The sequence below is a fragment of the Chiloscyllium punctatum genome, chromosome 32, assembly GCF_047496795.1.
Source record: "Chiloscyllium punctatum isolate Juve2018m chromosome 32, sChiPun1.3, whole genome shotgun sequence".
Lineage (NCBI taxonomy): Eukaryota > Metazoa > Chordata > Chondrichthyes > Orectolobiformes > Hemiscylliidae > Chiloscyllium > Chiloscyllium punctatum.
The window spans coordinates 13694926-13719669 of NC_092770.1; the positions used below are offsets into that span (position 1 = coordinate 13694926).

The window sequence follows — 24744 nt, forward strand, 5'->3', positions numbered from 1 at the left end:
GTCCTCTCCATTGGGCAATAAATGCTGACAGTGACATCTTCACCCCATGAATGAATATACAAAAAAAAAGTCAAGAGGGTGATTTCAATCATTACTCAATAATTCCATGTGGGAGTTCACCAATTTGGATATGGAGCAAGAACATGGTTGATCTGAGCTAGAATGGAGTCAAAAATACACTGGTCAAGGTTTCCACATCTGACATGGTGAACTGGAAGCTGTTGTGAAAGCAGACATATTTGTGTGGAAACCGAAGACAGGTTTGAAGAGTGACGTGTGGAAAAATACATTTTGAAAAATAAACAGACATTTCTGTATTTGGTTACTGTACAAAATTTTATCAGACTTAAAATGCCATATTTTTTGTTTAAAATACATAAGCTATAGGTTTTCATTTAGAAAATCTACAATATTAATAACATGAAAAGGGCTAAATTAACATTTTCTTTTTATTTCTGTCAGTATTCTGTGGAATACTTCTCAAGTTGTACTTTTTATTGAGAAGAAAATTAAAATTGGGCTTAACTTCCAATTATCATCGTTTTAAGCACACATTTATATCAGTAGGTTTCAAGAACTGATTCCCATGTCCAGTTTTCCACATTGATTGTCCATAACAGTTGTCGTGCTTTAAAACATTTGCATAAGATTACCATTTTGTTTCAGAATAAGAACACTGCAAATACACAAAATTGGAAATTTTGAAAGCTAGCATGCTGGAATGCAGAAGGGACAAAATATTCATGCAGAAAATACATTTCAAACCATTCCTTTCTTCACAGAGTATTAATAACATGCACTAGTTGTAAAAACATTCTTTGTCCCACATAGCCATTTCCAATGTTAATAGCAGATCTTCTTTTCAAAATCCTCCTGGTAGGAAGGAACGGTATAATCTGTAGAAAGATGCAAAACCAACGCAAAAATCTGCAGTGCACTTCTTCTTTCCCTTTCTCATAAAAGTAGAGAATTTTTTAAAATAGTACAAATGCATAAAAGTACTTCATGCTATAAATATTGAGACGTGCCACAAATTAACTGCTCAGGGATTTTCTGAGCCACTGGAACAGCTCGTCTTCAAAGAGACCATGCCATCGAACATTTGCTTCCACAATTTCGATGGCTTGTGTGAATGAGGCATCTGCTCCTGCTCTGACATTCTTTATAAACTCCTTCAGCTGTAAAATTATGAAAAAAAAAACATTTTTTTTTATAAGTAACTTGGAACTGCCAAATGCTTGCTGTGGTAGGAGAGTGCAGCTGGTGTGATGTCCTTTACAGACCAGACAAATCAAATAAGAAGCACCATTTGTCTTGTTTATAGCTTGCAAAGTTTGTTTGATCCATTTTTACTTAAGTTGCGGCACAAGTTTTTTTTGAAGCAGAGAGTGGGGTCCAGATTGGAGGGAGATGAATGGGGGAACTACACTCCCACATCGGTGAGAATGGCTCAGTATCAGGTCAGTTTTCTGGCAGGTAGCTAATTCAGGCCAATTATGCACAAATTAGGATTTTGAATTGGTCGTGTCAATGACCCACGCTGGCCTAGATGATGATGATGATGACGATGACGATGACGATGACGATGACGATGACATGATGGATTCAGGGTCAGAGGTGAAGAGGTTGAGGGCCTGGGGTGTTGATGGATCACCCAAACCCCCCAAATCCAAAACAGCTGTTGGGGCACAGCCACTGCCAACCACCATCCCCAAGAAAGGTTGCCCCTCTAGAAATATGGCCAGGCATCCATGGTCATTTAAAATTAATTTATCTGACCTTTTCTCTCTTTGGTTGTGTGACCCTGCTGATCACCAAGCACTGGAAGGAGCATTCCTTTGCCACTCGCCCCCTCACCCCTCGCCTCGCCTCGCCCCGCCCCCCCCCCTCCCCCCTCCCTTAGCACCAGTGTCCTAATCAAAGGGCAGCCTGCTCCCTGGAACTTCAATTCACTATAAATTGAAAATCCCAGTGACCCTGCCCAAAACAGGTTGTGCAGGAACAGGAACCAGATTGAGACACCATTTTCCGTGCCCCTCCCTGATTAAAAATTCAATTGGTGATGTCTCGTGAAGAAAAGAGCGTTGGCAAGAGATCTAGAGCTGCTCATGTAAAGGGCACAAAGCTGACAAGATTGGCTGTATTACTTGAGTTTCTCCCCTCCCTCCCACCTCATCCCAGATTGAACCCTCCAAATTGGCACCACCCTCTTGAACTGTCCTACCTGTCCATCTTCCTTCCCACCTATCCGCTCCACCCTCCTCTCCAACCTATCATCATCAACCCCCAAGTGCATTTACCTATCACCTTCCCAGCTACCTTCCCACCACCCCTGCCCTCCTATTTATCTTTCAGACCCCTCCCCCTTTATCTCTCAGCTCCACCCCCTACCTCCCATATTCCTGATAAAGGGCTAATGTCCGAAACATCAAGTCTCCTGCTCCTCGGATGCTGCATGACCTGCTGTGCTTTCCAGCCACACATTTTGACTGTATTACTTGAACAAAGCAAAAAATTACACAACACCAGGTTATAGTCCAACATGAAGGAGCAGCGCTCTGAAAGCTAGTGCTTCCAAATAAACCTGTTGGACTATAACCTGGTGTGATTTTTAACTTTGTACACCCCAGTCCAACACCGGTTTCTCCAAATCCTGACCAAAGCTAATACTGATGCCTGGTGCTGTTTCCAGTTTAGGGAGATATTTGAAGCTGGGAGCTGCCAGCATTGAATGGGTAGATGCTGTAAAGTCTTTAATCTAATTCAGGACCATGGGTAAGGATTAACCACTTGGCACCAATACCATACTGACGGCCAACTCTGTTACTGAAAACTGTCAACTGTGCCTTGCAACCAGTGTAAGACCTCAATTTGAATTTGCAGACAGTGTTCCTCCTCCTCCTGTGCATGTGGGTGTGCTGGCCATCAATTTACAAGCAATTAAGAAAGGACCAGGCAAAATGCTCCACTTGTCAAATGTAGTTGAAAATGACCCCTTTGATGTCTGGAATCGAGGCTGCAGCATCTCAATTAAAAAAAGTTTCCTGATTTAACAACAAATTGAGAAATAATTTGTTGCAACGAGACAAGTTCAATCGACTTGCTTGGCTGGATCGCAATTCAATTTGTTTTGACTGTTTGGAAAGTTGTCAAACGGAGATGTTCCACTGACTAAGAAGCAACTAATTGATCCAGCAGATGAAATATCTGATTCATGTTAATCAGTCAGAAGGACCTCAGCCCTACTTGATCAAATTTACTTGGTAAGCATATTGCACAGTCACATTTATTGTGAGAGAACAGATCAATTAAAACAAATGGCAGATTATGATAAAGGCAGATATAATTATAATATAACTTGTATTTTATGTTCTGCATGGAATTTCTAAGTTACAAATGTCCTGTTAAGCACTTCATTTTCTGTTGATGGTAAGATCCCTTTTGCATGGTGAACCATATGACCTTTTACCAGGTGCATAATATCACAGCTTAAGAATTTTCATGTACATCAGTCTAGCTAAGCCGACATAATATAATAAAGTTCAAGCTTCAGGAGTGCAAAATCTTATCAAGATGGATTTTTAAAAATCCTTCTAAAACTGTCCAAACCTTAAAATTGCTCAGGATGTTTGGTGGTTGCACTACTTCAGAACTGTATAATTTCATTAGATTTCTTTTTAAAATACATCAATAACTTTTATATTTCAATGAGTCAGTAACTGTCCTGTGTTTAATGAAATGCTGAGGGAGTATTCTTAGGAATTTAATCACAATATGGGTGTTTATTGCTGAACACACTGCTACTGGAAAAAGTTTATTGCTATTCTATGCTGACATATCAAAAAGGTGCTGCATTACAATATCATAATAGCATTTTGGATCAACTGGAAACCTTCATTTACATTTCAAAGGGACTCCATGGGTTAAGAGTTGCCCAGAGTATAGAACCTCTAATATGTTCTCTCCAAAGGTCATAACAATCAATGCCAAGGAATAGTTAACTTTGTCATGCTTTGGCCAATAATTGGTAAAATTATAATAATGATTCATGCAAATAGTTGTCTCTCTCAACTCCTTGTGTACTCAAGGTGAACCCTTGGAGAAAAACAAAACTTGAGAGGAGGCCTTGATATAATTGTCGATTTGAAAATGATAAAATAAATTATAATTTTAATCTTTAAATGGTTGGTGGTAATTATGTTGTTATAGTCAGATGATCTTGATAAATCTTTCTAACTATACATGTGCCTTGATCTTGCACTTTGAAACTTAAAATTCAGAATGCAGCATTGTTTGAAGAAAATCAATAATATAGAAATTGAATCTTGGTGCAACAAGCCATGTGTCCAGAAGGTACCTAAATAATGCAGGGAAGCATTCTAGTGTCGAGTGTGTGTTGTTGAGAAAGCACAGCAGCTCAGGTAGCATCTGAAGAGCAGGAGAGTTGACGTTTCAGGCGTTAAGTCCTTCCTGATGAAAGGTTAATGCCCAAAACATTGATTCTCCTGCTCCTTGGATGCTGCCTGAGCTGCTGTGCTTTTCCAGCACCACACTCTTGACTCTGATCTCCAGCATCTACAGTCCTCACTTTCTCCTAGGAAAGAATTCCAACTTGACATCAGGTCAGGCCATAATTTCGGAGTCTCTAATAAGTTCCTGGGATATATGTTAACCATCTTTCATACGTAAACCAGAGGCCAGCAAAGAGTCATAAAGCACAACAAAGTCGGCGCTGGCCTATCTATACTAATCCCACTTTCTAGCAGTTGGTCCATAGCCTTGAATGTTATAACATTTCAGGTTCACATCCACCTAAAAGCTTGTGTGGTTTCCTGCCTCTCCCACCCTCCTGGGCATTGCTTTCCAGATTCCCACCACCACCTGAGTGAAAAGGAAGTCCTCAACTCACTTCTAAACCTCCTGCGTTTCTTCTTAAAATTTTGTCCTCTCATTACTGACCCTTCAGCTAAGGGCACAGCTGCATTCTATTCACCCTGTGCATGCCCCTCAATCTTATACACACCAATCAGCTTTCTCTATTCTAAAGAAAACAAACCGAGCCTATTCAGCCTCTTTATCGTGAAAAAGCTCCAAACCAAACAACATCTTGGTGAATCTCCTCAGTGCAATCACATCCTTCCTATAATGTGGCAACCAGAACTGCATAGAGTCTCTAGCTGTGGCCTAAGCAAAGGTTTGTACAGCTCCAATATAACCTTTGATTTATATCTATAATTTATAATCTATACCATGACTGATCAGGAGCAGGAGAATCAACGTTTCGGGCATCCTGTGATGCCTTCTTAATCACCCTACCAGCCTGTTCTGCCACGTTCAAGGATCTGCCCATCTGACCAATCCAGCCGCAGTCTCCGGAAACCTAAGACTTGCTTCCTCATTGTCAACCACCCTGCCCATCTTCATGTCATCTGCAAACTTACTTACCATTTCTCTCTCCCACCCACATTTTCAACTATGTTTTACTGTTTGTGTATGTTAACATTGGTGTGAAGGAAAGTGGATGGTACAGAGTAGATGCTAGGTCTAGTCTGTGAACTCCTCCTTAGGGACAGATCCATTTATTTTATCTGATAATAACTACTGGGAATGGTGTAAAGACAATCTTTGCTTTCACAGAATCCAAATCTGCTGCTTTCCACTATCACCATTCTTCCCGATTACCAATCCACTTGCTCTGCTGGCACTTATTAAGTTCAGATCACTATCGATGGCACAAGTCATGTGGTAATTCATTGAGATGCACTGATGCTAAGTTTTCTTAAAATGGCTGAGCTGCCTATGGAGGTATGGCAGATGGCTCATACAAATAATACCAATGAGGCTTGAGCCTAATTTGAGAACATGCTTTAGCCTCTCCTTTGGAGTATGTGGCATCTACTTAGAAGGCTCCAAAATTGGTCTAAACGAATTTCCACCCCAACTGACTTGTTTGAAAGATTTTCCTCTTCTGTTATATCCACACTAAAATAAGTAACATGCATGTAATTTACTAGTAAACCTTGTGTTCAGTATACATGGTCAAATTAAAATGAGGTTTTGTTAAGAGCTGTTGTTCTATGGGTTTGTTCCCTTTTTGAAAGTCACATTCTTAAGGATGATAACTAGAATCAAGTTCTAACAGAGACATTCCTTGTGCGTTGTTGGAACCACGTACCTCCTTTAGTTCAGCTTCAGTACTCAGAAAGTCAGTCACACCTTTGATGAGTTTGGAGTTCATAAACAAAGCTTCTCCATATCTGTTAAAAAAATATTACAAAGCTTACTCAACAACATATGTTCGGTGCCTAAATCAGACTTTTATTTTGGCTCCATTCTTCAGAACACATCTTATATTTTTGCTTGTTCTATTGAATTGATTTTTGTTCTGTTTACCTTGATTTAAAAACATTCCATTTATCCTGGAAAAATTTCCAGGCTAAGTCACGTCCATTTGGATATTTTGCCACATGAATTATAACATCTATGGTGGTCTGGTCTGGAACCATTTGAGAGTTTAATGACAGATTCAGAAGTCTGAAAAGAGAAATCAGTTAGATTGATCCTTTAAATATTTGCATTTTATAAAAGGATTTTTAAAATAATCTTTTTTTATTAACCTGTTCAGCAGAACGGTATTTTTGCTGCACGCTAAAGCCTCCAGTAAAATTTTCTTCTCTGAAACAGCAGTTGAAGATTGGTATTTGGTCCAGATGAAATCCCAGACATTGTCATCCATGAGGGAAATCCCAGTGCAATAGGCAATGTCTCTGACGTTTGGTGGTATTCTGAAATGCACCATTACAAAGTGTTAGTATTTGTACAGTATCTTGTTCAATACCTTGAATTTCTGGTACCCAGCTGTCATGAGGAGACTGCTGGGCTTACAAGCTAATAATTCATTCATGCAAGGTTAAGAATGAAATACAATTTATACTAATGCACATTAATATCTGGAGGTCTGGAAGAGCGTCAAGTTTTATAAAACTATCTAGAGTTCAAGATTATTTTGACAAATGCATAACATACAAGAAGCTTTGCATAATACCAGCAGCTTCTCCGAATAATGTCATTGAGACACCAGCTCAACTGGGACTGGCCTTGAGTTTCCTGTTAGGGAATATTCACATCATCCATTTCAAATTCAAACATGAACCTATAGGGATCCTCACCCATCTCTCACAACACCCTGGGGGAAGAAGTTGCAGCCTAGAAAGAAATGTCAGGAGATGGCAAGGCCCAATGAAATATAGTGTTGTTCAGTACAGAAGCCTCAGGATTCAGGTACACAATTCATCCAAGTTTGCATTATATACAGATAGGGAGATCGAGGAAGTATTCAGCACACATGCTTAAGTTGCTCAGACCTTTATGTATAGGAGTTGGGACATTATGTTGACATTCTCTTCTAGAGTGTTGTATCCAGTTCTGGTCTTTCTGCTATAGGAAGGATATTATTACACTGAAGAGGGTTCAGAAGAGATTTGCCAGGATGTTGCTGGGAATGGAGGGTTTCAGTTACAAGGATAGGCCGGACTTCTTTCCCTGGTGTGTAGGAGGTTGAGGGGTAAGCTTGGTTTACAAGATCATGAGGGGTATAGATAAAATTAATGGCTGTTGTTTTTTCCTTAAGGTTTGGGGATTTCGAGTCGGGGGGCATATGTTTAAGGTGAGAGGAGAAAGACATTAAGAACATATATGGGGCAACGTTTTTGACACAGAGTAGTTCACGTACAGAATGAACTTTCAGAGGAATTGGTGGATGCAGGTACAGTTACAACATTTAGAAGACACTTAGATAAGTACATGAATAAGAAATGTTTAGAGGGATATGGGTCAAGCGCAGGCAAGTGGGATGAGTTTAGTTTGGGATTATAGTTGGCATGGACTGGTTGGACCAAAGTATCTGTTTCTGTGCTGTATGACTCTATGACTTTATCAACTTAACTTGCTCCTTGCTCGATGCAGCTTTATGCATTCTATGTTTCAGTCACTTTCCCTTTTATTACTTCAGGGTGTACTGATGTCACTACATGTGCTCAATATGAGGTAACTTGTTGAAATTAGAGATAGACATGGAACAGATTTCCATTGACCTTAAGAAAAATGGTGAATAGGATCCAATTCTGATATTGTGCCTCCATTCCCAGCAGTTTTTGCTGGCAGAGGAAGTGAGCCCACAACTTGCATTCCCGATTTAGCCATGTCCATTGTGGAGGTAAGTAGCTCCTTCACCCCCACCCCCCAAATGAGGAAATATTCTCAAGAAATTATAGTACATGGCCTCTCAGAAACCTATACTATGATGCTGGAACCTAGTGAACGAAACCTTCAAAAGATTTTACCCACGTCCCTCCAGCCGACGTATGCCCCCAACCCACTCCCAAAGGTATCTCAAAGTCCCCATAGAAATCCTTGACACCCCCTCACACCCAAAAGCCCTCACTCCTTCCAAGCCAATTCCTCCATCCACAATCAGCGTTGCATCATACCCTTCGAGTACTTGCATGGCTATTTGTCCACCTGTAGTATATACAGACACACTCAAAAAAGCTCATAATTCTGATCTCCACAATTATACAAATCTGAGAGAGTTGTACTGGATAAAGCTGTTCATACAAAATTCCATTCTGATTTATTGTCATTCAATTGCCCTGTACTGTTTTTGCCAGCACTTCTTTGCCCAATATCTTCCATTGTTTTGAATAGAAAACCTTTAAGAGATAGACTTCTTTATAGAACATTTAAAGGCAAAGTTAGGAACTGTCTTTAATTGAATTACTTTTTTTGAAGCAACAGAGAAACGTCTCACTTTCATCTTTATTTCATTTTGGTTTGTCTGATACTAATATTCCATAAGTGTATTACGGTCTGAATCACTACTGTCACTTGGTTCAAGTTTCTGCAATTAGTAGCCATTTCACATCGTTAGGAACATTGTGATTGACCTTGGATTAGAATCAAGGAATATGGGGATAGTGGAGAAATATGGAGTTACCATAATTTTATTGATTGACAGACAATGTTACTGTACTGTACCCCTTACTGTACTTCTTATAAGCTCATGGCCATGTGGCCAAATTCGGCTGTAACCCCATAAAAAAATTTGTTGATAACACCACCATAGTGGGTTGGATCTTAAACAATAGATAGAGAGCTTACTGGCATGGTGTAAAGACAACAGTCTCTCGCTCAATGTCAGCAAAATGAAGGAGTTGGTCATTGACATCAGGACATGGAGTGGAGGACACACCCCTGTCAGTATCAATGGTGTTGAGGAGGAGATGGTCGAAAGCTTCAAATCCCTAGGAGTAAGTATCACCAACAATCTGTCCTGATCCATCCACATCAATGCTACAGTCAAGAAAACACACCAACCAATGTCTCTACTTCCTCAAAAAGCTAAGGTAATTTGGCATGCCCACAATAACACTTACCCAATTTTATAGATCCACCAGAGGAAGCATTCTAACCGAATACATTACAGCGTGGTCTGGCAACTGCTCTTCCCAGGACCCCAAGAGATTACAGTGAGTTGTGAACACAGCCCGGTCCATCATGCAAACCAGCCTTCCTGCCATTGATTCCTTCTATACTTCCCCGTGCCTCAAGAAAGCAGCTAATATAATCTGAGACCCCTCCCACCCTGGTCATACTCTTTTCCACCCTCTTCCATCAGGCAGAAAATGTAAAAGTTTGAAAAGACATTAACAGATTCAAGAACAACTTCTTCCCTACTGTTATCAGACTTTTGAACAGACCTCTCATATATTAGAGTTAATCTTTCTCTGCACCTTCTCTGTAGCTGTGACACTACATTTTGCATTCTGTTCTATTACCCTGAGGTATTTATGTAAGCTATGATTCGCCTGGATAGCATGCAAAACAATACTTTTCTCTGTATCTCAGTACATGTGACAATGATAGATCAAATCAAACGTTCAAAAGGGACATATGACCTACTTCTGCTCCTGTTGCCTATGGTTTTACACAATTACAATTCAGATGATATTTCACCTGAAACAGAATCAAACATTTTGATTTCATGCTTCTACAAGAATAAATATTCTGTGCAAAGACATGTGTAGATTCATTTCAAATGAAGGTGATAGTCCCAGTTTTGAGATGTGCACCTGTTATGATCACTTGCCATCCATTCTGAAAGAAGTGACACAGCTTTCTCGTGGCAGAGGGCAATACCAAATTTACAAGCCAAGATAATGACTTTACGACGCAGTTCCCTGTTTGAAAAGAAAAGCAGAACTCAATGAAAATGCTTTCCACTGGTGCAAAGTGCTGATGAACTTTCAGTGGACCATTTGACAGCTGAGACATGTTAGACAGAAATCCTGAGGTTTTAACCAATGGTAAGATTGCTTTTGCCATGGAGACTTCAAGTTGTGCTGCCAAACATACTCAGGCAATGTCTTTACTGGAGAGCTTGTGCTGTCATCTGCACACTGCACATGACAAGTCTGCGTGTTTTAAAGATAAAATATGAGTGCTGTCAGCAATTTTATTTATTTTCATTTTGATTAAAATTGCAAAGGCTTGATTCAAGCAAACTAGTTGTACCTTTTATATAAGTTTTGTCTTCCTAGAATTGACAAGGATTCATTCATTGATCAGTAGTAGCCCATAATAAAACTTCTCTACAATAGCTGATTACATAATCTTTACTGACCTTGGATCAATAGAAGAGGAAAACAAAGGAAGGTCCCAGGCAAATCTAATGAGTTCAGGGAAATTTTCAAAGAGACTAAGGGAGGCTTTCACTCATTTGGTCTTGTCAGGAGACAGTCTGACACTTGACTAATTTGCACCACTGAACCTCATGAGAATTCCCAAAAGCAGACTGTTGATAATTTTCTTTGGAGTGGGGAAAGATGGGAGTTCATTGCGTTCAGTATGGAACAATCCTGCTTAGAGCAAGATACAGCAGGAAAGCAGTTGGAGTGAGTTCGTTTTTGTGGAGCCTCTGGTTCTCAATACCTGAACCGTAGCCTGGAGGAGGGGACCTTTTAAAGGGAAGTGAACAAGGTCTTAGCAACACCACCCCTGCACTCCCAACACCATCACACACCCCTCTTCCCCCCACCGCCGCCTTCCCCACCCCCCCGCCCCCATAACAGACTATGCATCCCATGGCTCTTTGTACAATCTCTGCCACACGCTGGTTAGGAAATTTTGGGGAAAAAATAGTGTAAATCCCGGCTGTACTTTAAAATGTGAATGCCTCCTCTATTGACAAGAATTTTGCAATGTCACTCTGATATCTCTATGTAACTGACAGTGAATATTTTGATGTCCACTCTGCCATCAGATGGTCAGGGCTGATGTGCATGTATTGGTCAGCAACCAGACAAGGGCAATCTACATCAGGAGCTTTCCAAATCCTGCAGTTCTAAACTAAACTGTCAGTGATAAGATTAACACTTTTCTCCCAGTCTCTTGGAAAGCATTACAAATAGTTAAAAGCAAAATCGTCTATTTTAAGTGGCGTAAGCAAAAGCCTTGACATTTGACCTCAAGCTTACCTGCCTTCAGTTACAGATGTTGGAAATTTATGGGAAATTACATGGCAATCAATACGAAGATATCCAAACCTGAACAGATTCTGATTGAATACATTAAAGTCACTGCAAGCAAACTCAAAAGACTTCATTTCAGGTTCAGTACAAAGTAAAACAAGCAACAACAGACATTGCTAGATAAACTTAACAGTTAGAATATAGAACATTACAGCACAGTACAGGCCCTTCGGCCCTCGATATTGCGCCACCCTGTGAAACCAATCTGAAGCCCATCTAACCTACACTATTACATCCTTGTCCATATACCTAGCCAATGACCATTTAAATGCCCCTAAAGTTGGTGAGTCTACAACTGTTGCAGGCAGTGCATTCAACACCCCTAATACTCTGAGTAAAGAAATTACCTCTGACATTTGTCCTATATCTATCACACCTCAATTTGAAGCTATGTCTCCTCTTGCTATCCATCACCATCCTAGGAAAAAGGCTCTCACTGTCCACCCGATCTAACCTTCTGATTACCTTGTATATCTCAATTAAGTCACCTCTCAACCTTCTTCGAATGAAAACAGCCTCAAGTACCTCACCCTTTCCTCTTATGACCTTCCCTCCATGCCAGGCAATATCCTCGTAAATCTCCTCTGAATCGTTTCCAAAGTTTACACATCCTTCCTATAATGTGGTGACCACAGCTGCACGCAATACTCAAAATGCGGTTGCACCAGAGTTTTACAGCTACAGCATGACCTCATGGTTCCGAAACTCGATCCCTCTACTAATAAAAGCGAACTGTATGCCTTCTTGTCGGTCCTATCAACCTGGGTGGCAACTTTCAGGGATCTAAGTATATGGACACTGAAATCTCTCTGCTCGTCAACACGACCAAGAATCTTACCATTCGCCCAGTCCTCTGCATTCCTGTTACTCCTTCGAAAGTGAATCACCTCACACTTTTCTGCATTAAACTCCATTTGTCACCTTTCAGCCCAGCTCTGCAGCTTATCCATGTCCCTCTGTAACCTACAACATCCTTCATCACTATCCACATCTTTACTGACCTTAGTGTCATTTTCAAATTTACTAACCCATCTTTCTACGCCCTCATCCAGGTCATTTATAAAAATGACAAACAGCAGTGACCCAAAACAGATCGTTATGTTACATCACTAGTAACTGAACTCCAGGATGAACATTTCCCATCAATCACCACCCTCTATCTTCTTTCAACTAGCCAATTTCTGATCCAAACCACTAAACCACGCTCAATCCCATGCGTCCGTATTTTGTGCAGTAGCCCACCATGATCATAAAGATCAAAGCCAAAGGCTCTGCAATCTCCTCTCTGGCTTCCCAGAGAATTCTAGGATAAATCCCATCCGACCCAAGGGATTTATGTATTTTCACACTTCCCAGAATTTCTAACATCTCCTCCTTGTGAACCTCAACCCATCTAGTCTAGTAGTCTGATTCTCAGTATTCTCTTCGACAACATTGTCTTTTTCCAGTGAGAATACTGATGAAAAATATTCATTTACTCCTTCCCCTATCTCCTCTGACTCCATGCACAACTTCCCACTACTGTCCTCGATTGGCCCTAATCTTACTCTAGTCATTCTTTTATCCCTTATACATCTATAGAAAGCTTTATGGTTTTCCCTGATCCTATCCACCAACAACGTCTCGTGTCCCCTCCTCAATTATCTTAGCTCTATCTTCAGGTCTTTTCTGGTTACTTCTCAATCGCCCTAACTGAACCTTCACATCTCATCTTAACATAAGCTTTCTTCTTCGTCTTGACAAGAGATTCATCTTCCCTATTAAACCACTGCTCCTGCGCTCGACAACTTCCTCCCTGTCTGACAGGTACATACTTATCAAGGACACACAGTAGCTGTTCCTTGAATAAGCTCCACATTTCAATTGTGCCCATCCCCTGCAGTTTCCTTCCCCATCCTATGCATCCTAAATCTTGTCTAATCGCATTGTAATTGCCTTTCCACCAGCTATAACTCTTGCCCTCCGGTGTATACCTATCCCTTTCCATCACTGAAGTAAACATAACTGAGTTGTGATCCCTATCACCAAAGTGCTCACTTACCTCCAAATTTAACATCTGGCCAGGTTCATTACCCAGTACCAAATCTAATGTGTTCTTGCCCCTTGTTGGCCTGTGTCAGAAAACCCTCCTGCACACAATGGACAAAAACTGACTCAACTAAAGTACTTGAACTATAGTAGTTTTGTAGAATCCATGAAAAGAGAAACAGAGTTAATGTTTTGAGTCCAGTGACCCCACTTCAGAACTGGATTCGGTCACTGAATTTAAAAGTTTGTCCAGCAATTCCTGTCTCTCTTTGTTTCAGATCTCCAGCATCCACAGTTCTTTGTTTTATTTCTGAGTACAAAGTGAACCATTTCCTATTGGTAACATACTGGTACAGAAATGCCATCCATTTGAAAATGTTCACATTTATCATATTAGCAAATAGTCACTTCATTTCATACTTGGTGATCCCAGGAAATTATTCCATTACTGACAAAGGAAGCTAAAACCATTGCCAGTAAGATCAACCCAACGTGGAACCAATCTGCGAACTGATCAGTAATGTTCGACTAACCTGTTCAATATAAATTATGTCCTTCAATTTCAGTTTTGTAATTCAATCACTAAGTGTTAATGGCTCTCAGACATTGAGTATTGCAGTTGAACAATGACGTGTTAGTAATGTTCCATCAACAGCAGTGAAAATGACTGAGCAGCATGCACTGTTGAACTTACTACCACGAGGTCACCAAATGCTGAAAAGCTAATATATCTAGAACCAGCTATAAACTAGTCAAGTAAATGATTTAACTCAGTCTGGTATGATGCTTGAACGACAGTACTATTCACTGCATCCTCAGGCCATCCCAATAGGTTGTATGCTGGTGCAACTTGCTGAAGAACATATTGCTAAAGAAAGAAAAACAGAATGAGAAGGTTTGTAAGATTTCGTTAAAGTAATTTTGTAATTTATCTAATACTAGAAATAACGCCAAATATCAGGAAGGTGCAAGATTGTATCACATTTTATAAGTGGCATATCCCTTAGGGCTTAATATCTTAAACAGTCATTGGACAAATCCACTTGTTTGGCATCCAAATCCTGAATCTGAAATCGCTCACATTTTTATGTGTCGCATGCAGAGATTATTTTTAGCAATTCTGGTCAGGGCCCAAGGTAAAAAAAAACTCAGCAAAATCCCTGGTGGGGTTGGAATTGGAGCTAAATCTAGGATTTGGTCCAGCATTTTATTCAGTGTAATACCATTGTCTGGAAGGGGAGGAAGTCATGTATCTTCTGTCAGTTGATGGCAGATAAGTGGATTCCTGAGCTACCCTGGGAATTCTACACAAGATGCAGTCATCAGTGTTGGATTTGAAAAGGAGTTATATTTAGTGTTTTTACATGAAATTGGGTTTGTAGTTTAAAGGTTGTAACTACGATCATATACTGCAGGTGTCAAGACAAAGTAGAGTTTATATTGTTAATAAAAAGGTATTAATAATCCACAACTTAATCCACAACTACTTAAATCTCAAGCCTCCATATCTATTAATTGTGAGATGCTCCTAATCAGCCGAACTCGGTAAAGGATGTTTGCCAAGAATGTATACATGACTACCATTGAACTTCATTGCAGTCTCACTGGTGCATCACTGCATTGGGGAATAAACCTGAGGATGATCTCTTCCCAGTGGTCAGAGCTAAACAAGAAACAAGAGCATGTGTAATCCGACTTGACGTATTTTGGATAGAGGAGAAAGCAAATAGAATGAACTTCCTTACTAAGAATGGATTAACTGGGGTGAGGGAGAGATGGTTGAATTCAGTACGAGATCCAACCAGAAACAGCGAAAGGAATGACCAAACACTGGCAAAGTGGCATATTTTATCACATTATTTGTTGTGAGACATGATACAGAAACAAATTACATGTGCAAAGTGAGTGGCAGTTACTACAATATAATTCGGTTCACGTAACAACTGCAATTTAGACAAACTAGTTCGTGTGTCAGCTTTTGACCTCTTCCTCAGCCTATGTTTAAAGGATTAGAGAAATGCACATGAGGAGCTATCTGAAAGGTACAATATCCTCTTGAGGTCATAAGATAATCACATGGATAAACCTTTCCAAGTCAGACTGTCATATTTTGATGTTAAGAATATTCAGGCCCATTCCTCAACATAAGCTACAAGGCCCACTGATGGGATTTTACTCCCACCTGCCACTGAATGGCCAAGGGCTGGCTCAATAGAAATGTCCTGGGCAGGAGGCAACTACATCTATCAGTAGGCAGTGATGTGGCACTACCAGGTGGAGTTCCTGAGCCTGCGTGCTCCTTGCACCATCTAGAGGTGGCACTTCCTATAAAACACAGCCTTTCAAGTTAGGATTGTTAATCACTTGGCAAAAGAATTAAATTGTTCAATTTATAATTGTCATTTTACATTCCATTTTGAAATTATCACTTAGTCATGGCACTAACTGCCAAACTACATTGCAGATATTTTTCCAACAAAGACATGAATCTATCTTAAAATCAAAGATTAAACTCTTACACTAAAAATGTTGTATTCCTTGTTCCGATCCACCAACTTGTCCAGGTGAAGTAGCACATTACTTGCAGCATGCCATGGAAGAAACTCTTTTTCCTTAGAAAGGTATTGTATAAGCTCGAGGGGAATATTCTGTGGTAAATAGCCAGCTCTAAGGCAAATACAGAAGGTCAGAAAGGGACAAATTAGGAAGAGCTCATGAAAACCTGAGCAATGTTTTTCTAAGTATGCTAATTGTATAAAACCATCTTGTGTTCCGAATCATTCTCAGGCAAAGAGCATGGTAAAATACTAATCTAGTAAAATGAGGAAACTGCATCAATCTCAAATCCCTTCAAACTGCACAATCAGCCAATGAATCTTCTGCCTCTCTTGCGTGTATACAGACTATACCTTTTCATTTCTCACACCGGGATGTAGGTTGGAATCTCAAAGTATTGAGTGTTTTGACAATGGAGCAGGAAGACTTTAGTTGGCTGGCTATCCAAATATTCATGGATGCAGTGGCCACCAGTTATGCAATGAGGGTGATTATAGAATGAGAGCCTTGCCATTACCTTACACAGTCAAACGTCAAAGGCTTGACATTTAAAATAGGCACCCAATAGGTGTTTGTTCAATGCAAGCCAGCAGTGTTAGTCTAGCTATCTGAGTGGGTAAGACTCTTACAACCTTCAATCACCTGTTAACATTCTTACCACATGACCATTTTCAAAAAGGAGTTAGATATAGTTCTTAGGGCTAAAGGGAACAGAGAGTCTGAGGAGAAAGAGGAAATCGGGTACTGAAATGAATGATCAGCCCTGGTGGAGGTGGCGCAAAGGGACAAATAGCCTACATTTGTTCCAACCACTGTGTTTCTATCCTCTTTGCTCAACTTCCATTCATTCTAAAGCTGCAAGTCATCTGCATTGAGCTACACCCTGGACTTGTTTCCCACCCCACCCCTTGACTTGCCATTCATCATTATCAAACCACTAACATTACTTATGGTACCCTTAACCGTAAAGACCTTCAGTTTACTTTGACCCCTTATCTGTGTAGATTAGCTTCCTTCCTCTGTGCCTGAGCCTTCACAGGTTCACCATAACTCATCCTCCTCCTCTCTATCAACCATGACCCAATCGCCTTACATTGCTGTTACCTGATCGCAATGCATCAATGTTTGTGGAATACAGTGTGCCATTTAAGTGTCCATATTTAAGAAAGGATACATTACACTGGAGATGGTACAGTGAAGGTTCATAAAATTGTAGATCGGCCAACAAGAGGCAAGGCCAAATGAGATTTGGTACTGGGTAATGAACCAGGCCAGGTGTTAGATTTGGAGGTAGGTGAGCACTTTGGTGATAGTGACCACAATTCAGTTATGTTTACGTTAGCAGTGGAAGGGGATAGGTATATACCATTGAACAAGACTGACAGCTGGGGGAAAGGCAATTATCATGTGATTAGGCAAGGTTTAGGATGCATAGGATGAGGAAGGAAACTGCAGGGAATGTGGAGCTTATTCAAGGCACAGCTACTGCGTGTCCTTGATAAGTGTGTACCTGTCAGGCAGGAAGGAAGTGGTCGAGTGAGGGAACCGTGGTTTACTAAAGAAGTTGAAGCTCTTATCAATGAGGAAGAAAGAGGCTTATGTAAAGCTGAGACATGAGGACTCAGTTAGGGAGCTTGAGAGTTACAAGTTAGCCAGGAGAGATCTAAAGAGAGAGCTAAGAAGAGCTAGGAGGGAACATGGGACATCGTTGGCAGCTAGGATCAAGGAAAACCCTAAAGCTTTCAGTAGGTATGTCATGAATAAAAGAATGACTAGAGTAAGATTAGGGCCAGTCAAGAATAGTAGTGAGAAGTTATGCATGGAGTCTGAGGAGATAGGAGAGGCGCTAAATTAATATTTTTCATCAGTATTCACACCTGAAAAACACAATGTTGTCGAGGAGAATACTGAAAGTCAGGTGATTAGATTAGACAGGATTGAGGTTCATAAGGAGGAGGTGTTAGCAATTCTGAAAAGTGTGAAAATAGATACATCCCCTGGGCTGAATGGGATTTATCATCGGATTATCTGGGAAGCTAGGGAGGAGATGCAGAGCCTTTGGCTTTGATCTTTATGTCATCATTGTCTACAGGAATAGTGCCAGAAGACTGGAGGATAGCAAATGTTGTCCCCTTGCTCAAGAAGGGGAGCAGAGACAAATCTGGTAATTATAGACCAGTGAGCCTTACTTCTGTTGTGGATAAAGTGTTGGAAAAGATTATAAGAGATAAGATTTATTATCACCTAGAAAGGAATAAGTTGATTAGGCATAGTCAAGACGGTTTTGTGAAGGGTAGGTCGTGCCTCACAAACCTTATTAAATTCTTTGAGAAGGTGACCAAACAGGTGGATGAGGCTAAAGAGGTTGATGTGGTGTATATGGATTTCAGTAAAGTGTTTGAGAAGGTTCCCCACGGTGGGGAACCTTCTCAAACACTTTACTGAAATCCATATACACCACATCAACCTCTTTAGCAGAAAATACAGGGGCATGGGATTGAGGGTGATTTAGTGGTTTGGATCAGAAATTGGCTAGCTGAAAGAAGACAGAGAGTAGTAGTTGATGGGAAATGTTCATCCTGGAGTTCATTTACTAGTGGTGTACCACAAGGAACTGTTCTGGGGCTACTGCTGCTTGTCATTTTCATAAATGACCTGGATGAGGGTGTAGAAGGATGGGATAGTAAATTTACGGATGACACTAAGGTCACTAAGGGAGTTGTGGACAGTGTGGAAGGATGTTGCAGGTTTCAGAGGGACATAGGATAAGCTGCAGAGCTGGCAAATGGAGTTTAATGTGGAATAGTGTGAGGTGATTCACTTTGGAAGAGATAATAGGAATACAGAGCACTGGGCTAATGGGAAGGTTTTGGGTAGAGTGGATGAGCAGAGGTATTTCTGTGTCCATGTGCATAGATCCCTGAAAGTTGCCACCCAGGTTGATGGGGTTGTTAAGAAGGCATATGATGTGTTATCTTTTATTGGTAGAGGGATTGAGTTTTGGAGTCTTGAGATTCTTTTGCAGCTGTCCAAAAGTCTGGTGCAGCCGCACTTGGAGTCTTGCATATAATACTGGTCACCACGTTATAGGAAGGATGCGGAAGCAGAGTGGTGCAGAGGAGATTTACTCTGGTGTTTCCTGGTATGGAGGGAAGGTCTGATGAGGAAAGGCTGAGGGACTTGGGGCTGTTTTCATTATAGAGAAGAACATTAAGAGGTGACTTTGCAGAGACATACAAGATGATCAGAGGATTAGACAGGGTGGATAGTGAGAGCCTTTTTCATCGGATGGTGATGGCTAGCATGAGAGGACATAGCTTCAAATTGAGGGGTGATAGGTATAGGACAGACTTCAGATGTAAGTTCTTTACTCAAAGTATAGTAAGGCCGTGGAATGCCCTACCTGCAACAGTAGTAGATTTGCCAACTTTAAGGGCATTTAAATTGTCATTGGATAAACATATGGTCGATAATGGAATAGTGTAGGTTAGATAGGTTTCACAAGTCGGTGCAACATCGAGGTCAGAAGGGCCTGTACTGTGCTGTAATGTTCTATGTTTCTATATTGGATAACCTTCAACAAGGTTCCACATGGTAGGCTGGTCAGTAAAGTTAGATCAAATGAGTGCTATCCAATTGGATATAAAGTTGGCTTGATGGTAGAAGTTAGACGGTGGTGGCAGAAGATGGTTTTTCAGACTGGAGGCCAGTGACCAGTGGTCTTCCACAGGGATCAATGCTGGATACGCTGTTGTTTGTCTGACTAGAAGGTGTCTGACTAGAAGTTCACATGTACTGATGCTAGCAGCCTGAGCAGTTAAAATTCTTTTGGAGGAGACAGTAATTGGATGCAGCTAACTAAATCTGTAGTTAGCTCTGTTCATCCAGCCTTTTCTATATTGACTATAAACTCTGCAACTTTTAAAGTTGAGATACATATAAATGACATAGATGACTGTGAGGAATTGGATTAGTAAGTTTGTGGATGATGCAAAGATTGGTCAAGTGGTTAACAATGAGGTTGAGTGTCTTGGGCTACAAGAAGATATGAACGGGATGGTCAAATGGGCAGATAAGTAGCAGACAGGATTTAACCCTGAAAAGTGAGAGGCGATACACATTAGGAATAATTTGACAAGGGAGTATTTAGTAAATGGCATTACACTAAGATAATCTGTGGAAAAAGGGACCTTGGAATCTTTGTCCATACATCTATGAAGGTAGGATGGTGAATAGTGTATATGTGACACTTGACTTTATCAGTCGAGGCCTAGATTACAAAAGCAGTGAAGTTGTGTTGAAGTTGTACAGAACTTTATTGAGACCACAGCTAGAGTACTGTGTGCAGTTGAGGTACTACATTACAGGAAGCACATGATTGCACTGGAGGGGCTGCAAAGGAGATTCATCAGGATGCTGCCAGGGATGGAAAATTTAAGTTATGAGGAAACGTTGAATAGGCTTAGGTTGTTTTCATTGGAGCAGAGAAGACTAAAGGATGATCTGATTGAGGTGTACAAGATTACGAGGGGCATGGACAAAGATGATAAGGAGCTGCCGTTGCCCTAGTTGAAGGGTCGGTCACAAGGGGACACAAGTTCAAAGTGAGAGGCAGAAAGTTTAGGAGACAGGTGAGGAAAAACCTTTTTCCCTAGAGAGTGGTGATGGTCTGAAACACACTGCCGGGGAGGGTGGTGGAGGCAAATTGCTTCACATCTTTTGAAAAGATCGCGAATGAGCACTTAGTACATTATAACAACATAAGGCTATGGGCCAGGTGCTGGTAAATGGAATTAGGTTGAAGGTCAGGTGTTTCTCATGTGTTAGGTGCAGACTCAACATATGATTCTATGATTCTAAGATCTGCACAACAAATTCCAAAGTGAGAAAGATTGAGACCTGAAGCCATTTTCTTAACATAGCCTTGGTAAGATTAATGTTCTATTCATGGAGGGTGCCAATTCAAAGAGGCCCTGCAATTAGATTAGTTGACAACAAATGCAGAAACACTCAACACCACCATTTGAACTTAAGTGAAGACTCAAACAGTCGAGAAATGTCAAACAAATGCATTCAGTATTCCTATATCACAAGGCATAAATTCAGGATTGCAAAGTGATTCTGCAGCTGAACTGCAGTTTTCGGCCAATTTACAATTAATGTGACAACAGCATTGCCAATGACAACATAACACTGAATTATACTTAGTTGCTATATAACCTATCTTTAATTAAAGTTACTCCTTGAAAGTGTTACCTACAAAGTAAACCTTAGGCTAACTAATTGATCAGTTACACAGACAGAATTATAAATAGCAAAACAAAAAAGCTTTTAAAAGCTGATTGAGATACTATATGCAATATTCAAGGTTCAAAGCTGTAGCTGCAGGGTAAAAATTGTACTCCTGGTGCAGTGGTAGCAACCATGGGTTCAGGTCTCACCTGCTCCAGAGATGTGTAATACTAACTCTGAATAATGTTATGAAGTTGAAGGTGTGTATTGTGCCTTTAGAGAGAGTGAATGTTGTTTTGCACTGAGACCTCATAAGCACCTGTAATATAACTAACTAGCAGTCTCAGAGTGTACTGGAAAATTGAAAATTTGTAATGTTTAGCTGTGAAATAGATACCTGAGTTGATTGCTATTTTGACAACAATTTGATTTAACCAATTGGTTTAAATTATGCCTCAAGATGCTAAGACCCAATCAAGTTTGAATTTATTGTTTTTCCAACATCGAACCAATGATCCAATGTTGGGGAGATAAAAAAAGGCAGGCATTTTGAAAGTCAGACAGAGTAACTGCCAATGAAACACTGTCTATCAAAGGTACCTTTTAATATAAAAAATATTTGCAGTGAAAGAAAGATGATGACCAAGGGAGATCTTCAGTTTGAAGAAGAGAGGCACTGATGACGACAGCTGCTGTATGGTTTTGAAATTAAGTTGCTGTAATTTTAATAAGTGTTTTTCTTGAAACAGTATTTTATTATAGAGTTGGAGGCAGATAATAAGCAGTTAAGACAAAGGGGGTCTTAGAGTCATGAATAGTTGGTGCTTAATAGTCACTTTTAAAATTAAGGAATACATTGATTTTTTTTTTAAGTGGTAGAATTTGGGAGTTGTCTGTCCCTCATATTTTAAGAGATTACTAGGCAAGTTGAGCTTTTCTGGGTGTTCGGTTTAATTAACAGAAGGGTTCATGCTGTGTTGTAACAATAGGCTGATTTAAAAACAAAATAAAAGATATGTTCCACAGGAGAAATGAACCAGTGTAGCTAAAATTGAGTTTTATATATTAGGAAGAGCAAAAGCTTCTCACAATCTAAATAATCACAGTGCTTAATGCACAGACAAATATAGCACAAAGTTCCTGCAGCAAAACCATCATTTTATTTGTCTTAAATCAGTGGAAAGTAAAATACTAATAATCCATATCGCACAGCACAACAAACAACACCAGTGCAATTCATACTACACTGGCAAGTTGCTTTTCAAACCCCCATTAACAGATTTCAATTTATCCCATGTTTGTGTAGTGTTAGATTAGTATTTGTAATTGTGGAGTTTACAGAGTTCTTAGTTTTACATTAAACGCAAAACATACCTAGCTAAGTTGAAAGCATCATCAATCAGACCTGCTCGGTTGCCAACAGAGATCACCTGTCAGGGTCAACCAGATGAAGAAACGATTTAGCACTGAAAACCACACCAGAAACAATATAAGTCGCACCGGAATTCATTTTGAGTTACCTCAGGATTGGTCATCAGCTGGTCAATTAACAACTTCCAGTTCCTCAAATCATAGTTGACCCGAAAGTAGCCAGTTTGATTAAGGTTTCCTAAAAGCCAACTGCTGTTGTCTAAGAAGTGGATTCTGTGATGCTCTGCCAAATAGAAAATGAGACTCAAGATTAATTAATTCAAAAGTAGTATTCAGATATCCCCAAATTGATATTGAATAGTTTCTGCAATCTTGTTACTTTCAATGAAAAAGGAAGCAAGAAAAAAAACAAACTTGTAAAGTCTGGTCACTTGTAATATAGGAAATGTAGCAACCAATTTGTAAAGAGCAAGGTCCCTCAAGAAACCATGATAATGGCAGAGCTATCTGTTTTACTGATGTTAGTTGGTGCATACATATTGTCCAAGGCATTAGGGATAACTCCATTGCTCTCCTTCACATTAGTTTTACCTGGACCATCTCTGACACCTCGCTCCCCTTCCTGGACCTCTCCATCTCCATTAGTGACGAACGACTTGACACTGACATTTTTTACAAACCTACCGACGCCCATAGCTACCTGGAGTACACCTCTTCCCACCCTATCTCTTGCAAAAATGCCATCCCGTATTCCCAATTTCTCCGCCTCCGCCGTATCTGCTCCCAGGAGGACCAGTTCCACCATAGGACACACCAGATGGCCCCCTTCTTTAGAGACCGCAATTTCCCTTCCCATGTGGTTAAAGATGCCCTCCAACGCATCTCGTCCACATCCCGCACCTCTGCCCTCAAACCCCACCCCTCCAACCGTAACAAGGACAGAACGCCCCTGGTGCTCACCTTCCACCCTACAAACCTTCGCATCAACCAAATCATCCACCGACATTTCCGCCACCTCCAAAAAGACCCCACCACCAGGGATATATTTCCCTCCCCACGCCTTTCCGCCTTCCATAAAGACCGTTCCCTCCGTGACTACCTGGTCAGGTCCACACCCCCCTGCGACCCATCCTCCCATTCTGGCACTTTCCCCTGCCACCGCAGGAACTGTAAAACCTGTGCCCACACCTCCTCCCTCACCTCTATCCAAGGCCCTAAAGGAGCCTTCCACATCCATCAAAGTTTCACCTGCACATCCACTAATATCATTTATTGTATCCGTTGCTCCCGATGCGGTCTCCTCTACATTGGGGAGACTGGGCGCCTCCTAGCAGAGCGCTTTAGGGAATATCTCCGAGACACCCGCACCAATCAACCAAACCACCCCGTGGCCCAATATTTCAACTCCCCCTCCCACTCTGCCGAGGACATGGAGGTCCTTGGCCTCCTTCACCGCCGCTCCCTCACCACCAGATGCCTGGAGGAAGAACACCTCATCTTCCGCCTCAGAACACTTCAACCTCAGGGCATCAATGTGGACTTCAACAGCTTCCTCATTTCCCCTTCCCCCACCTCATCCTAGTTTCAAACTTCCAGCTCAGCACTGTCTCCTTGACTTGTCCAGACTTGTCCGACCTGCCTATCTTCTTTTCCACCTATCCACTCCACCCTCTCCTCCTTGACCTATCACCTTCATCTCCTCCCCCACTCACCCATTGTACTCTATGCTACTTTCTCCCCACCCCCACCCTCCTCTAGCTTATCTCTCCACGCTTCAGGCTCACTGCCTTTATTCCTGATGAAGGGCTTTTGCCCGAAACGTCGATTTCGCTGCTCGTTGGATGCTGCCTGAACTGCTGTGCTCTTCCAGCACCACTAATCCAGTATTCACATTAGTATCAGGGGTTCTTTTGCATTCACCTGAGAAAGCAAACAGGGCCTTGATTTAACATCTCCTCTGAAATATTGA

At 40.9% G+C, this 24744-nt stretch overlaps 1 protein-coding gene across 1 annotated transcript in view; it reads right to left on the bottom strand.

Annotated features, from left to right (window-relative positions):
* Window positions 1-328: 328 nt before the first annotated feature.
* LOC140457899 (thyrotropin-releasing hormone-degrading ectoenzyme-like) overlaps window positions 329-24744 on the bottom strand; it is a 114210-nt gene continuing 89794 nt past the window's right edge. Inside the window, exons 11-19 of the mRNA XM_072551658.1 lie at window positions 22925-23058; window positions 22779-22834; window positions 16136-16283; window positions 14387-14484; window positions 10131-10238; window positions 6618-6785; window positions 6394-6534; window positions 6176-6257; window positions 329-1178 (exon numbers count right to left, since the gene is read on the bottom strand). Of these exons, the coding sequence (XP_072407759.1) occupies window positions 1035-1178; window positions 6176-6257; window positions 6394-6534; window positions 6618-6785; window positions 10131-10238; window positions 14387-14484; window positions 16136-16283; window positions 22779-22834; window positions 22925-23058 (1079 nt within the window). The 3' untranslated portion in view covers window positions 329-1034. The remainder of the gene's footprint in view (window positions 1179-6175; window positions 6258-6393; window positions 6535-6617; window positions 6786-10130; window positions 10239-14386; window positions 14485-16135; window positions 16284-22778; window positions 22835-22924; window positions 23059-24744) is intronic.